Source organism: Ochlerotatus camptorhynchus, unplaced genomic scaffold (assembly GCF_037179485.1).
Source record: "Ochlerotatus camptorhynchus isolate MF236.1 unplaced genomic scaffold, CSIRO-AGI_Acam_v1.1 ptg000017l, whole genome shotgun sequence".
Taxonomy (NCBI): Eukaryota; Metazoa; Arthropoda; class Insecta; order Diptera; family Culicidae; genus Ochlerotatus; species Ochlerotatus camptorhynchus.
In genome coordinates this window covers 223,410-240,548 of record NW_027040509.1, presented here as the reverse complement: position 1 = coordinate 240,548, position 17,139 = coordinate 223,410, and the positions used below count along the sequence as shown (strand labels likewise).

General features: G+C 37.6%; 2 protein-coding genes across 2 annotated transcripts in view; one reads left to right on the top strand and one right to left on the bottom strand.

The window, feature by feature from the left end:
- Positions 1-17,139, top strand: part of Ance-3 — a 379,862-nt gene that overhangs the window by 262,294 nt on the left and 100,429 nt on the right. The gene's annotated exons all lie outside the window — the stretch shown is intronic.
- LOC135702493 (uncharacterized) lies at positions 3,820-17,089 on the bottom strand. The gene is made up of 3 exons (XM_065223552.1): positions 17,012-17,089; positions 15,857-16,822; positions 3,820-4,309 (listed from the first exon to the last, which is right to left on the bottom strand). Exons 1-3 carry the CDS (start codon positions 17,048-17,050, stop codon positions 4,061-4,063), a joined length of 1,254 nt encoding a protein of 417 aa, XP_065079624.1. The 5' UTR covers positions 17,051-17,089; the 3' UTR covers positions 3,820-4,060.

The following is a 17,139-nucleotide window of genomic DNA, read 5'->3' as shown; positions in this document are numbered from 1 at the left end:
AAAACTATTCAACAGATGTTTCCATTTAACATACTTTCATGATAAATACAAAAATGAAAAAGTTGTTCCAATTTTGAAGCCGGATAAATATCAAGCTGATGCTTCTAGCTACCATCCAATAAGTTTGCTTTCTTCAATAAGTAAATTTTTTGAAAAGGTAATTTTATATAGAATGAACTCGATTTTTACAGATCAGCAGTTTGGATTTTGCCATGGGCATTCAACTACTCATCAACTCTAAAGAGTTACAAATTTAATTCTTTCAAACAAATCGGAAGGCCACTCAACTGGAGTTGCTCTTCTAGACATAGAAAAAGCATTCGACAGTGTTTGGCATGAAGGTTTGATTGCTAAATTGAAAAAGTTTAATTTTCCACTTTACATTATGAAATTAGTTCAAAATTATTTAACTGACAGAACTCTGCAGGTAAATTATCAAAATTCCAAATCTAATCGACTACCTGTTAGAGCAGGAGTTCCTCAGGGTAGCATTCTTGGGCCTATATTGTATAACATTTTCACTTCGGACCTCCCTGATTTGCCTCAGGGTTGCCACAAATCTTTGTTCGCTGATGACACAGGCACTTCCTCTAAAGGAAGAAGCCTTCGTATTATTTGCAGCAGACTGCAGAAAAGTTTAGATATTTTCTTTTCTTATCTACAAAAATGGAAGATTTCTCTCAACTTTTCCAACACTTATAGTACTTCCGCATAAGCCTAGAGCTTCCTTTTTGAAACCCAGTAGTAGCATAGAGGTAACTCTAAGACCAGAAGGTCCCGAATAAACGTGCTCAACTTTTTAGCTCAGCTCTGGTACTATCTTCGGTCCCAACCTAATCGATTCACCCCTCGAAACATAGAAAAATCCACTAACCCCTCATTTTATCTGTCAAACTTTCATAGCGAATCAAAACAAACATTGTGTAGTACTAGAATTTTGACTAGAATGGGGTTCGTTAATCGATTTGCTTGGGACCAATAGGCTAGTCAAGTAGTGAGCCAATTTACAATCGTTAGTTTCGAATTGATTGTTGGTAGTAGTCACATAGTCACTATGGACGGAGTTCCAATTTCCTGGTCAAACCAAGTGAAATATCTTGGATTAGTTCTTGACCAAAAATTAACTTTTAAAGATCACATTGAGGGCATTCAAGCCAAATGTAACAAATATATAAAATGTTTGTATCCTCTTATAACCAGGAAATCCGAACTTTGCCTGACGAATAAACTTCTAATATTTAAACAAGTTTTTAGACCGGCCATGCTTTACGCTGTGCCAATATGGTCTAGTTGTTGCACTACCAGGAAAAATGCACTTCAAATGTTTCAGAACAAAGTTCTGAAGATGATTTTGAAGTTGCCTCCCTGGTACAGTAGGGACCGAAGTACATAGAATTTCGAATGTTGAGACTTTAGAACAAATGTCCAACAAAATAATTAATAATTTCAGGCAAAAATCGTTGCAATCCTCAATTGCAACGATTAATTCCCTTTATACCTAGATAAGATTTAGTTTTTAGTTTTAAGATGTATATTGTTATACTGACATCCAGGTTTTAAAAAAAACCTTTGTAAAATATTGAATTGCCCAGGCAGAAACAATGTAAAAACACTAAGATACATATCATAACAATTAAGGCTGGTTAGTTACTGTAGTAACTGGAGCACCTAGGTTAAAATAAAATGTAATTTATTTTGAATTTGGAACCAAAAATGGTGAAACCTTCGATAAACTGCACATCAACACAATGGTATATGCTTTTGTTGCAGGAACTTCAACTGGAAGAATAATAATGCCGAACTTTGAAAAGCGAAAAACTATTAAATTTAGGACTAGTAACCCAATCGGCTTAAAGACCCATCACCACAGAACAGAAATGAAACTTCGAATCAGAAAGTCACTCCACTATTCATTGGCGAGCACTAGCGCATAGTGTGAGTGCACATAGAAAGTCCGAGTAGAATGCTACCAGAACGCATCGCTTGTTGAGCACCCTTTCTTTGCTCAAGTTTAAGTAACTTTTTAAACAAATTAAATATAAATTACTTGATTCCAAAACCACCACTATTCCTAATTTGAACAAACGAAAATCTTTTCCAATGAATTTGTAATATTTTTTTTCTCATCAAAATTGACATTCACTGTAATCAGAATAATTAATTGTTCTTTGTAATAATAATTGTAATGTAAATTTTACAACCTTCCTGTACCGTTTCGTTATCGTCACTTCAACAAACTCTGACCATGAAAATGTACCGAAATTCCCCTCTACTATACTCACCCTAACTACTAGACTAGCTCAAGCATCAAACAAAGAGCATCTTTATTTAAAGCACTCTAACTGGACACCGAAAACACAAATTTTGCACAAACTCATCTTCACTTGGTATACAACAAGACCCCGGAGACCTTCCAGCAGCACTTTCGATTGCATAAAATCGACCTTCCCACAGAAGTGTCTACCGCAGGCAATCCGCCACCCCACTCCAGCACCATCGCCATGCATCAATTAGACCACCCTCGACAAAGAGCACAAGAAAATTATCCATTCAATGGAAACGTTCAGGTGCCGCACCTCCCACCACCGTCATTGCGTCGATTCCGATCTTCAAGCTGGATTATTGCACTGAATGAAAAAAAGCTCACGACTTGGATGGTGATGTTCTCGTTCTTGGGTAAGAACACTAGTAGGGTAGGTACGTGCACGTTTTGACCTTTTGGTAACATCTTCCCATGAGCCACCGGTCTTGCTTGGATTATCAAATAAGCATCAAGCAACAATCAGCATGATTGAACAAAGTTGAAACTATTCCATATATCGACGACCCGTAACTACTGATGTGCGCCGACCGACGGATTACAATTGGGTCTTACGTTGTTACTGCAGCCTCACACCACATTCAACGATGATGGATGGGACTCGAGGGGCGTTTTTCTCAGACAAGAACAAAAGCACAGAACAAGTTGTTGAACATTCAAACAAACCAGACACGTGAGACACGATGCGATGGATGATGGGAGGAAGTTGTGCATGGTCTGCTCCGTTACCTCGATTGTTATGCAAGATTTATGCACTACCGCGAATGGAACACACCTTCCTTTAGAGTCGCTATTGCTGTTGATGTTGTTGTTGTTGTTGCTTAGAACTGATGTCACCCTTGCAAACAAAGTATGACACAAATCGTGGGAACTGTCATATTAAGCTTCTTTACGAGCTGACTGTTCCCATTAAGAAAATTTGCCCTAGCCGCAATAGTTCTGAAATCATCATCTTGAAAAAAGAAACTCGCAACACCAAAAGCTTCATTATAAACATTAATTACAGATTTTTCTTTATTTTCCGTTTTCAACTTATATATACATAAAAATACACATTTATTAAAGTCAAGCAGCGCCTTCACGTAGCTTATCGTTCACTTCCACGCTCGTCGTTCATCGCCTTCGCTTTCTTTTTCAACAAAAATTGTTATCATAAAAAAGAATCACATTTCAGTTGTACACACTAAAAATAACTTAGACAAAAAAAGTCGGTGATGATTTTTGTTTGCTTCTTATGCGGGAATATCAGGAGGAACAGGGACCAACGGGTGGATCAAAATCTGAACTTTTTCGGGAGTGGGTCACGTTGCGGTAACTTTCGATTTCGTAATCGGTTTTGTGGTTTGTTTTACGTACATTTTTTGGTTCAGGTTGCTCGCTCAGGGTTCGGTGGCCAGTGGCCTTGAACGGGCGGGATTGATGCGAGAGGAATCGATAATCGCTTAACAATACATTTAACGAACGGGGTAGGAAGGGAAGCGGCGGCGATATATCGAAGCCCTCGCGGTAGCTATTCAAAACTATGAAAGAAAACTATGAAAGAATAGAGTTGCTTTGAAGAAAAATGAAAACTTTAAAAACTTGGTAACAAATTAAGGTGGCATTGTTTTGAGTTTCTTGTTTTCAGGTGCAGTTTTTGCTTGGTTTCACGGGATGGAGTGTTCCGCGATCGTTGGTGGTGGTGATGATGAGTGGTGGTTAACTTTTACTGGCAGTGACAGTTCCGTCCAATAATGGTGCTTAATGGTGATAGCTGTAATCGTGTCCGTAGCCGCTGAAGCTCGTGTAGCTGGTATCGTAATGGTGCTGCAGAGGTTCTTGGTGGTGGTGGTGGTATTTCGGAGAGTACACGGGAACGGCAACCGGAACCTTCACCGGCACTGGGACGGGTTTCTCCACTGGGATGTGCTTCTCGACGGTCACCGGGTATGGGCGATCAATGGGGAACTTGACCGGAACGGGGACGGGCTTCTCGACGGTGTATGGGACCTGGGTGCGGGGGAAAAATAATAGTTATAGTACTTAATTGTAAGTATGGCGTAACATTAATTCATTTCCTTTTCAGAATTAAATGCTCTCATAACAAGTAAATTGTTTCAACAATTGGCCAAATTACTCACACACTTACAAATAGCTAATTTTACACGTGACGGAATCCATCTTTGACATAAAGGATGAGACGTAAACAAACATGTCATGTAAAATTAAGTGCTTCGAGACTGAAAAGTTCAAAAGTACGTTTGATTGAGCTGAATTTCGCGTCTATTATGACTCAATTTTGTGTCAAAATTGACGCTCGTATATGTCAGTCTTAGAGCACCTAAATTTACATATTTTTTTCTAAGTGTGCAAGTAAGATTTCAAGTTTTATCGTGGTTTTAAAACATTCTGAAAATATGAATCATGGTCAACATAACCTTAATAAAACTAAAATTGTTACTTGGGTAAGTTTCACTTGTTTGTTTTTGCCACTTTTACACGTTAATCTTGAAATTAATTGACACATAAATGTCCTTAACTCAAGCTGTATGTGACTGTTGGATTCTTTCAGTACTGCTAATCACCCTTATTCAACATTGCTTAGAAGAATGATCACTCACACGGCCGATGAGGATGCCAGTAACTCAACATTGAGTTCAGAATGGGGTTACTCAGTGGAAGAGTAAAATAATTCGTCGATTTTCCAGATATTCGAACCGATTTTTGAGGAAAATCGTGTCACATTTAAGTAATTCACTGAGTAAAGCCACGTTTTGCAATTTTGAGTCGAATTCAACTCAAAATGGATGTATCACACCAAAAGACTGCATCGGCGGCATTGCTCGGATTCCAAATCAGGATTGAAGTGTAATAGCCTGAGGACATCCAATAGTGCACATTTTACAAGAGTTTCAGAATCTGAAAATTGATCACAAGCTGACATATTCTTTCGATTTAATTTCTAACAGGCTCCTTGATAAGTCAGAAAAGTTAAGTCAAATCTATCTGTGCAATAATCTATAGGCAAGAAGATTCGAAAAATTACTCTGATTAATCCACCTACCAGTTTCTTTCTCGTATAGTATTAAAAAGCTTCATTTCATATTCTGGAAACTATTGCAGAGGCACCTGGAGCATGTCTGAGTGGTGACATTATAAAACAAGCATTGGTGAAAACTGCAACTAGGAAGGAAATTAGTTCAAATGCAAACGTCAAATAGTCGACAAAGACAGACACAGAATCAAACTGCGTGCATGACCTTAGGGGCTATAAGTAGTTGTCAGAGCTCAAATGTAAGCAATGCACCTATTTTTGAGCTATTTTCGTCCAATTTTAACTTCAAACTACTTTATATTAAGTTTTGTTTAACCATTGACTAAACACTCAGGCACGTTTGATAGTGACCAGTAAAATTCAGTTATTTAAGCAGTTTGACACCCGTAATAAGGATTTTTGATCATATATACACAACCAAATGTGCGATCGGGATAAAATTCAATTGGATTTGACAAGAGATAAACACAATCAACATGGAACTGGTACTCAAATCGGTTCATCCATCTCCGAGAAAAGTGAGTGAGTATCAGTGTCATCCAAGGGGTAAGTTACTCAGCGCATTATACCGAAATTTAATTCAGAATAGCTTGGGCACATCAATCGGCACACCTTCGCCACAATTCCGTACGCATTGGATTGTTGTAAATAAAATGGGAGCACTGCTGTGCAACTTTAATTGAAGTTGTTCACAACATTACGTGCTCTTTGACTGTATATGCAGGAACATACTCTAATTGAATATACCAGAGGAACTCTGATCAGCAGTTTACTTATATATCTAAATACGAAATGTAGGGACACAAGAGAAAGAGGCAGTTAATCAGACCCCATTAGTACCTTTAATTCAAATAATGCTGCCACTCACACCAGACAAACTACAGAAGACTATTCATCATCCTCTAAAGTCGGTCTCCAGCAATGTTCCCCACCGGTTCCAACTCTTTCCGGTCGCTGATAGACCAATGCTTTCGCATCACGTAAGGCTAGGTTTCTGGTCTGCCTTTGAGGGCATTATAAAACCCTAAAACATAGGACTTTTATTATTTTGAGAAAACAAAACACCAAAATTTCGCACACCCGCCACTTTCCGCGTCATCCTCAATCCAATTTATCATTGCGATTTCAAACCAAACATTCAAGGTGTCAGAAATACCGAATTGCCGGGATGGGTATTTTACAAACAATCGCAGCTTGCTCTATGACCGGCACAATCGGCACACCTGCGGCACACTGACAAAAAAGATGACCCAAGATTGGTGTGTGGAGTGACCTGCCTCTTGGTGTCATTAGTCATGTTCCATCACATGCAATGACTAGTGCTTCAACCAAGTGTAGATTAATTGCGTCTGTTTTGAAAATCATACGAGTGAAATGATCAAATGAGTTCATTATCCATCGAAGAATACACGTTTGTTGATGCTTGAGTTTCCAATCAAACAAATCAAATTCATTTTTAATATACTACCGATCTCAGAGCCTCGAACCTCAAATTTATCATCAACTCTGCATAAGGCAATAATCTTCCATCGATCTGAGTGTGGACAGTAATAGCATATAGGTAACTCTAAGACCAGAAGGTCCCGAAGAAACGAGCTCAACTTTTTGGCTCAGCTCTGGTACTATCTTCGGTCCCAAGCTAGTCGATTCACCCCTCGAAACATAGGAAAATCCAATAACCCCTCATTTTATCTGTCAAAATTTCATAGCGAATCAAAACAAACATTGTGTAGTACTAGAATTTCGACTAGAATGGGATACGTTAATCGTTTGCTTGGGACCAATAGGTAGTCAAGTAGTGAGCCAATTTAAAACTTGCTCAAAAATCTATTATTAATTCTTAAACCGTATGTCCTGACCTATTTTGTGAGGTTCTGCGGATATCAAAGACCTCAAAGCATTTAACCATGAATGAATGTTTGAAAGTTTGAGAGTATCTGACCTGCTAGATAGCTTGATTACCAGCTTTGAACGTATTAAGTATAGCTGGATCGCTCTTACCATTTATCCGGTTTACCTTATTGGACTAGATTGCAGGCTAAAATCGAAGACAACAAATCAAGAAGCCTGGCAACTCTTTCATTTACTCATACGAACGCTATGAGACAGGTACAATCGCGTCATTTGCCGCTCAAAGGTAAATGCTTCGAACGAATTTGATAGCAAAGATTATATCCTCAGAATAAAGGTTTGTGTATTTGCTCATTTTTCTATGCGTTGCTTCCACCTTCACTCAAGCGCAGCGCTATTGTATCTGTCGCTTGGATTCTGGCAAAGTTTCCAGTCCTCTTGATATGATGTCTTCGCTAAAATGCAGGATGAACTTCCGGTGTATGTATAGGCATGATTGGTGGGTTGAACACGGTGACTGGTTTATCAGCTCGATTATCGACTACATCAATTTGTATTTAAAACGTTTTAGCTCTTTATTTCCTACTTTTTAACTGTTGAAAATCTGAGATGACACAGCTGTAAGGCTATAAATCCGCCCACAAACTAAATTTTCTCCGATTTTTACTCGAATTTCGGTTATTGTTGGTTTGCAAAGCTTTTCGCGTTGTCATGAGGACATGGCCTTCTGCGAATATTTTCAGTTCAGTGCTTCAAAGATTAAATCGTTTCAACAGCATTGGCTGTCAGTGACGATTGTCAATTTCGGTTGTCAAATCTGACGCCAAATGCTAATTATTCTCTGAATTCCGGAGTGATTTGAGATTTGGGCGTAATTGCATTTGTAAACAAACACGTCAATCACCGATTTCTCGCGAATAAAAGCTCAATCTCGAAAAGTAATAACACTATGAGGTAGAAGAATGATTCCTCTATCATTTGGTATAGTTTGTTTGTGAGATTGAGCTTTTCTTCAACAAAAATCAGCAATTGACGTGTTTGTTTACAAAAGCAATTACGCCCAAATCTTAAATCACTCCGGAATTGGCAACATTTGTGAAAAAGGAAATAATCATGTTGCATTTGATGCTCAAAATCATCCCTACCAAGTCGATTATCAATATTGATATGACAACAAAATAGCTGACGATGAACTAGGAGAGGGCGATCTTGGATCGATCTTTGGAAGATCGATATTTTTCATAGCGATTTCCGATTTTTTGGATCGATTCTTTGTCCACGAAAAAATCAAAAAAATCGATCTTTTCGATCTTTAAAAAAAATGGTGTTAAATTTTGTGAGGTATTAAATATTTAGATCGAAAGTGTTTTTAGATCGAAAATTAATTTACTCTCACCTCAGACTGCGTAATAAATTTAATCAGTAATCAGGATCGCTCCCTACAATGGCGTCCCTATTTGCGTTTCCGATATTAACGAATACAACAACATTTGAAGGTTTGTTCTACCTCCCTTCTGTGCTCATTGATCCTTACCGTCACGTCAAATTTAATTGAATATTATAGAGGAAATAATTTCTTAGGGTACCAACGTAAACAAAAGTATTAACAAAAAATCAAAAGATCGACCTACCAAAGATTGATTTTTTGGTACCGATTTAATCAGTGGATCGATTCTAAAGCCAAATTTAAAATCGATCCGTCAAGATTGATCTTTCTTTGAGGATCGCCCAATCCTACAATGCACATAAACAGATGTTGACTTCAAAACTCAGCGGTTGCCTTGATGACGGGAGTGTTGCAGATAGTTGGTTTATTTTTCCTAGGTTGCCTCGATTTTCAGCTATTTTGAATGTAGAGGAAATTCTGTTTATCAGCACTGGTTACTGTTACTGTTTTATTGCAAAATTTGACACTGTTGGTTGGAACCAGATATATATTTTTGTATATTCATTTTTATATTATTTTTTTTTATTTGCTGCATTCAAATCAGGAAAAGTCAGTGAGTAACGAACGTGCAGACACACATATATACAGAATTTTTCCAATCTCGTCGAGTCAAACTGAGCCATTTGGTATATGACCAAAGAGTCAAAAATATCTCAAAATGACAAAATGACAAGCGATCAACGAACCGAATAATAACGCTATGTCAGAAGTGGAAAGCAATAATAATATAATCTTCTTCGTTCTTTTTCATGACAAGCAGCCCATGCGACACAACTCACTCGGGGCGGTAGAAGTAAACGAGCAAATTGTTGGCAAGCTGCTTCACGAAGTAGAGCCGAAGATGATACACGTGTGTTAATGGGAAGTTTTTTGTTATGTCTTTTCTCGATTCATAGCAAGCTATGTCCTCATCCGTGTATATTGCAACAAAGCAGGCAAGCAATATATCATTATCCTTCTACCACTCGGATCGAGCTATGTTATAGAGCGAGTTTGTCATGGTAGTCGTAGCAACCGTTTTGTCTGTATCGTTGGTTGCTTTATGTGTTTGGATTCGCTGTATATGACACTAGACCTGCCGGGTTTTAGATCTAAAATGTGTTTTTGAAGTGAAATTATAGCCTAGGTGTACGAGAAAGGAAAAAAACAGGATCGATGTGAAGAAAAGAAGGTGGCTGTCGGACAGTTAATCACTTAGCCGAGAAGTTTTACAACGACCTTCTACCGAAGATTTTATAAAAATGAGTCGATAAATTTCAGATTTTTTGGCCCTAGCGTAAATGAAAACTTCTGTTCTAGAATGCCTTGAATAAACAATCTCAAAACTATGCTTCGAGGTATAGTTCGAGTGATAGGAACCCGACCAGAGTGAAATATCCAAACCATTACACACTGTGTTACTGAGATAGAAAATTCTTGGTAACATGGTCTGTTATAAGGTTTTTTAACGGAGATTTTTACAAACTAGCTAGTTCATCTTCAGACTGCTATTAAGCTTAAGTTAAAATAACAAAAAAAAACAATAACATAAATCTTCTATGTACTATCAAGAATATAACAACTGTCGTAAGGATTATATTATATTTCTAACACACCTTGTTACAAAATAACGCATTAGGATAAAAACTGAAAAGCGAATTAAGTGGAATTTTAGGGTTATTTTTTAGTGTCACTTTAAACAGCTCTAATAATTTGATTATTTGAGAATTGACCTCTTCTTCAAGCAGTTGTACCGTGACCTTCAACCAGCGATTTCACATATTGAACCAACAAATTACTATTTTATTATGAAACGCACCACTTTTGGCTACTTTTATCGTGGTTCTAGAAGAAAAAAATCTCAAACCATTGTCACTTTTAACTGCTCGAATGAAATGGTTAATTGGTTTGTTGACGCTGATTGAGGTGCAAGAATGATGCAAAGCTGCTCGATTTCATTGAAAGGACTTCAACTTACACATGACGTTTATGGATCGGAAGTGATGAGAGGAAGGTTGAGAGTCTTCTTCTTCTTATTCGCATTTTCAAGCTTATTGCTTAGCGCATATTAGCTTATTGCGTGCTCTCAACTTACTGTTCTAAATGCACTTCCACAGTTATTAATTGAGAGCTTTCGATGCCAATACCAATGCATGAATTTGTATATTGTGTGATACTTTATGCCCAAGGAAGTCGAGAAAATTTCCAACCCGAAAGATTCCCTCGACCCGACCGGGAATCGAACCCGCCGCCTCCGGCTTGGTAATACCGTGCTTTTACTGACTAGGCTATGAGGCCCCTGTTGAGAGTGGAAAGCGTGGTTGGGAGGTTGAGAGTGCAAAGCGTGAAAATCTGTACATTTTTTTCCAAAAAAATATTGTATAAGTCGGTAGTTTAATAAGATCTCAGTTATTACAGATAAATCTGTAAATATTTTATCATCATGTTTATGAGTAGCAATACGTCAATATTTTAACATACGATGCTATATTGCTGGCTACGGTCAAATGACAGCGAAAGATGAATTACCCACAGATACAGCAAAAAACCACCAGTTCAAGTCCCACAACCGGTGTTAATACCAGCTATGGCGGATGGGATTTAAATCGAGTAGTGACATAGCTGGTACCATTGCGTATATGGGATAGTACGATAACTTGTATATCTAACCTCGCCAAGGGTAGGACCCATTCAAAAATTATATAACGCAATAAGGGTGGAACGTCATGTATTAGCTATCGGAAAAATGCATGCCGAGTGGGCTGCGTGCAACGCTACATTTGCGAAAGAATATCTGAAGTGATGCCAGCCAAAACTTTGCATAGATGATCACTCCGTTGTCCGTTCAACAAGTATGAACAGTGATCTTCCATACCCGAGCAGGAGAAAATAACCAATGAATACCTAATTCTCATCTGATAGCAAAATTTTTGTGTTGATCAGCATGACATAAGATGTAAAATACCAAAGAATAATACCAAAAAATTGCACGCAAAATACTTTGTAAATATCTAAAATACCTGCGTGGTATTGTTTTGGCATTGCATTTGCAAAATTTGGTATTGGAATGATATTGTGGGAACATTTTTTGGTATTATTTTTTGGTATTTTACCTCTTATGTCATGCTCATCCATACTAATTTAAGGTATCGAGATATTCGTTCCTGCTCGGGTATAGACGAGAATATTACTGGTGATGCAAACATCTATGTCTGTAAACTTGTTAACATTGCTAACATAGGGGAAATGGATGCAATGTCGGCCTTAATGCCCCTAATTTGGGCCCATACATAAATTCAGCAATCGACTAAATTTTCAATAGCGACCAAAAATATCCATTAGCACCGTCCCAATGACGCGTTCATCTAGATAAAATTGATAAATAGCAGATGTTTAGCGATGGGCCCAATCTTAGATCCATAGGCCAACATTAGAGCCATTAGGTTGCATAAAATATATGTAATGTTTCATTATATGTATAATAGCCTTACATGATCTATAATGCAATATTGTATGATAAATAACGCGTTAATTTATGTGCATCATATTGAATAAAAATGTTAACAAATTACGGTTTGAGACCATTGCTTACAAAAGTACTTACGACCTTTTGACATTTCATCGGAGAATTGTTACCGATTGCGACTTAGGCCCGTATAAATTACCAATGTCTGTATGTTATGATACACAGTGTTGCTCACAAATGAGATTTTTTCATTTGTACACACTTAGAAAAAAATCATGTAAATTTAGGTGCTCTAAGACTGACATATACGGGCGTCAATTTTGACATAAAATTGAGTCATAAAAGACGCGTAATTCAACTCAATCAAACATACTTTTTGTCGAGTAACGAGCTTTTCAGTCTCGGAGCACTTATTTCTACATGAAATATTGGTTTACGTCTGATCGTTTATGTCAAAGATGGATTCCGTCACGTGTGAAATTATTTATTTATAAGTGTGTACTTGTGGGTAACATATACTCATTTTTTGTGATGCACCGAATAGTGCTATTCGAGCTGGTATTCGACGTTTACACCAAAATGTTATGTGGTATTCGGCCTTGTCTCAGCTAACAAGTGACCGACTAGGTGTCTGAGGAAAATTCCAAGCGTGCAGTACTTGTATATTTGGCCTAAGTATTGGGACGAATACTATGGTGGCCGAAAATTCGGTGCATCACTACTTATTTGTGGGTTGAAAATTGACCAACATGAATTTTCAACCTTAAAAATGGGTAATTAGTTTTTAGTATGCACTTTACTACCCCTATTAGAAAGTTTTTCTCATCTGTTTTTTGAAAACATTAGAAAGAGACAAGTAGACAAACCTCTCAAAATTAAGTAATACTGAGCTTGCCGCTAGGCTCTTTTTCGTACCTTGTATGACTAGGCGGTTAATTAAATAGAACCCATTTATCAAGATGACCTTGCTACCTAAAAAATGGACACCCCCCTCGATTTAAACGTGTTAAGATAATCAAAAAAAGTCTCACGGGTCATTAGAATTCAGAGCCCTTTCATTGCTAAATTTTTATGTAATTCTTGTGATTATGTGGCCAGTTTGAAAAATATATAACCATTATTTCATACATACCATTACATAAATACATCTACATCATACATCAGATCTACATCAAGATAAATTTAACTTATCTTGTGCAGTTTTAGTAAACAAGGGTTGATGTCCCTAATGGCAGTTTAAGCGTCTCTTATATTGAACCCATACATTGGTAAAGTATTGTTTGACAATTTTTCACAAAAATATCCATTCATATTGTCTAGATTACACATTGTTCTGTGAAAAATTTAATAACCAATGGGCCCAATCTTAGATCCATAGTCCAATATTTGAGACATTTCATTAGCTCAAAAGCTAAAATTCAAAAACAAGAATGGGTCAAAATTTCAAACTAAAACGTGGCTATGACGGCTTTAGTCTTCAAAAGTGAAGTGTGTTTTTTAAAATTGTGCTGAAAATCTCAAAGTTGATTTTCGAATGATTTTTGAATCGGACTTTTTTTTTAAGAAACCCGTAATATCTCGTGATCGTTAAGAGATATCCATTGGATATGTTGATAACTAATGTTCATAACAACATTTTTTAAAGTAATTCAACGAATTTGAAATAGAAAAGTTGGAGCAGAACAAAAAATATTTTTAGGTACACCCTAATTCAATTCAGAATCAATGCTCAAAAATGAGAACGTTAAGAGATACAAGAAATCTCGCGTAACTTTTCAATAGGCTTTTCTTCATTGATCGATACTCTCTATACACTTTTTCTTTGAATGACCACGGTCATGCCACCATTATAAATCGTTTTTATCGCCAGTGAAAATCTACTGTATCTGTTACAGTTCTGTAAATTCACCCAGTCAAAAGGTGGACAGTACAAGTTTCACCCTGTACTGCAAAAACCCGCCTTTAAAAAAAAGTGCCAATAATGGTTGGAAAGATACACTATTAATCAACCATTTACATGAAGATTTGGAATGAATCGGTAGCAAAATCATTCAATGTTAAACACAGATTTTCTGCAGATTTCGGAAAATAAAATATTTCATTAAAAAAATACTCAAAGTTTCAAAACGAAAACTCCAACGTAATGACATTTATACTTAACAGATTTTTTTTCAAATTATGGCCGTAATTTGCTCATAAGTTCTCGTTTCAGCTGGCCAAGTTTGGTTAAATAGATGCAACAGTTCGGGAGAAAATTATTCGAAAAAAAAATCACAAATACCGCTCTAGACAAGATAAATCGATCTAGATAAAAAAAAATCAATAATTTCAGCATATTGCCTTAAAGCATGCAGAATAGAAAACAAAATTGAGCAGTAGATGGTTAACTCATAGTCGAAATCAAAATTTTCCATTCCCTACCTTACAACATTCACATTTTAACAAAAGCAATTTAAAAAAAATTCAAATTAAATTTTAAAAAATGGACCAGGTTTTACTTATGGCCACATCATAAATTTGGTTAAAATAACTTAAAATATGTGAATGTGACGAGGAGAACACTTGGTTATGATCACAAAGTACATCGTATGTAAGGCTAAAGATCGCGTGTAACCCTCATATTTTCACATAAAACTGTGTCCAAACTTTTGTATGCCTATGATCATTTAAAAAACCATGTTTTTGCTTCTATTTATGACACTTAACTTTACATCACTATTTAAATAAAAAAAAAATGTTAATGACACTTTACTCCAGTAGTCATCCTAGTCATAATTTTTCGTATATTCAAGATATTTCCATTAATAAACACGTAACAATGTTGGCCCAATGTCATCCCCTAGATACAATGTCACCCCGTGCTACGGTATATTAAAATACGTAAAGCACAATGTTGAGTTTCCCTTGTTTAAAAGCTTCAAATCTAAGCAAGTGTAATGTAGTTTAATAAGGCTGATTAGTTTTTACCCAAAGCCCTTTGAACATCTTATGAGCGAATCTCCTCAGATACAAGTTTTGTTTTAACATCTGCAGAGCAAAAGAATCTTCAAAAATTGTATAATCTCATTTCATTTCCCTTGTATCAACAGCCACGAATTTGTTTCACTGTATGTGTTTATAGTTTTATATGCTTCATATAATTTAATAACATTGCGGCTCTACACTCATGCGATCACGTCTACCCTCAACTAAATTTTCTTTAAGCACAGAGTATAACTCAAGCTTAAATCGAAACTCCTATCACAGATTCGACCCTGATGATTTTGTAATGAGTGTCAATATACCATAAATTTTCATTGTTATGATTGAAACAAGCCTTATCGTAGCAATGATCAATTTAATCCTGCAGATGATATCAAACTCTTTTGCTTCAAAAAGATAGCTACCCAACTGTACATTATCAGTTGTTAAAGATATTCAAACGTAAAAATTTATGTAAGTTTCTGAATGGTAGATTGGGATTTACGCATAATTTACATGAAAGAGATTGAAAGATGTTCTTCAAGACCAAATCCAATAATTGCTTGGAATGGCTGCTAAGAAATACTCTATGAAAAATATCCCTCCCTTATACTAATTTGACCATCATACTTGATTTATCTGGAATTTCAGACTCAAACCTGACAAAAGATCAAACAATTAGAACAAGCTTTGAAACAATTGAAACAATTTCTGTTATCGACTTTTGTCGAATTTACACTCTAGTTACAATGCATAACATACGTATGACCCCACAACCCCTCCAAACCCCATACTTACGTGCTTCTCGACGTAGTAGGGCTGCGGATACGGGACCTTGACTGGGTATGGGACGGGCCTTTCAACCGGAACGGGATAGGGACGGTCAACGGGGACCTTCACCTCGACTGGGTAGGGCTTTTCGACGGTGTATGGAACGGGCTTCTCCACCGGGACTGGGTATGGGGCAGGGACATGGACTGGGTAGGGACGGTCAACCGGAACCTTAACTTCAACTGGAACCTTCCTTTCGACGGTGTACGGCACTGGCACTGGAACCTCGACCTTAACGGGCACTTGGACATGCTTGGTCACTTCGTACGGCTGTGGGACTGGCACCTTCACCGGGTATGGAATGTGCTTCTCGACGGTGTAGGGCTGAGGTACCAGCACCTTGACGGGGTATGGACGATCTACTGGAACATGCACTGGGTACGGAACCTTCTTCTCGACTGGGTACGGAGCTGGCACATGGACGGGGACCTTAACGTATTCCTTATAATGCACAGGAACGTGCTTCACAACCTCGTATGGCTGCGGGATTGGGACTTTCACTGGGTATGGCACATGCTTCTCAACGGTGTAAGGCACATGTTTCTCCACAGTGTATGGCACTGGCACTCCCTTCAGCAGGGTAATGGTTTTGGTTACATCGGTATGTCCTCCCAGCAAGAAACCCTGTCCATGTCCACCGTATCCATGGATGGCATTTCCATGACCGTATCCATGGACGGCATTTCCATGACCGTATCCATGGACGGCATGTCCATGACCGTATCCTTGGACGGGAGCCGAATGGTAGGCTCCTCCCAAATGGCCATGTCCACCAATGTACCCAACGTCAAGACCGTTGATTCCGTACCCGTAGCCCAGATTCAGCAAACCACGTTTGTCCAACTTTTTCTCCAATGGCACTGCATTGGCATCAGATTTCTTTTGATCTGATTCAGCGTTAGCTGAAACCAACAAAAGCGCTGACAGGCATATCTGCAGGAAACGAAAAAAACACATCATCAGTTAACACCACTTCCAAACACATTGCACACGATAAAGTCCATTTTCAGCCACCAACTATTAGCACACGACCATTTTCGAACAAAGTCCTTTTTTGGTCACCATCACTCGTCTTCTAGAACCAAACACATCAGAAGCAAAAAAAAATAAAATTCTACTCACAAACAACTTCATTGCGATTCCACTTATAATTGTTCGCATCGATCCCAGACAATGAACTGGATGCTGATTTGTACTAACTTGCCGCTTTTATACTACATAAAACTACAAAATTCACTTTCGTTCCATTC

What these genes read in the sequence shown, in the direction of transcription:
- LOC135702493 (XM_065223552.1), bottom strand. Translation starts at nt 17,050, where the DNA reads ATGCGAACAATTATAAGTGGAATCGCAATGAAGTTGTTT. An exon ending in GAATCGCAATGAAGTTGTTT is followed by an intron (nt 16,823 to 17,011) that starts GTGAGTAGAATT and finishes CGTTTCCTGCAG; the next exon opens with ATATGCCTGTCAGCGCTTTT. An exon ending in CCTACTACGTCGAGAAGCAC is followed by an intron (nt 4,310 to 15,856) that starts GTAAGTATGGGG and finishes CCCCGCACCCAG; the next exon opens with GTCCCATACACCGTCGAGAA.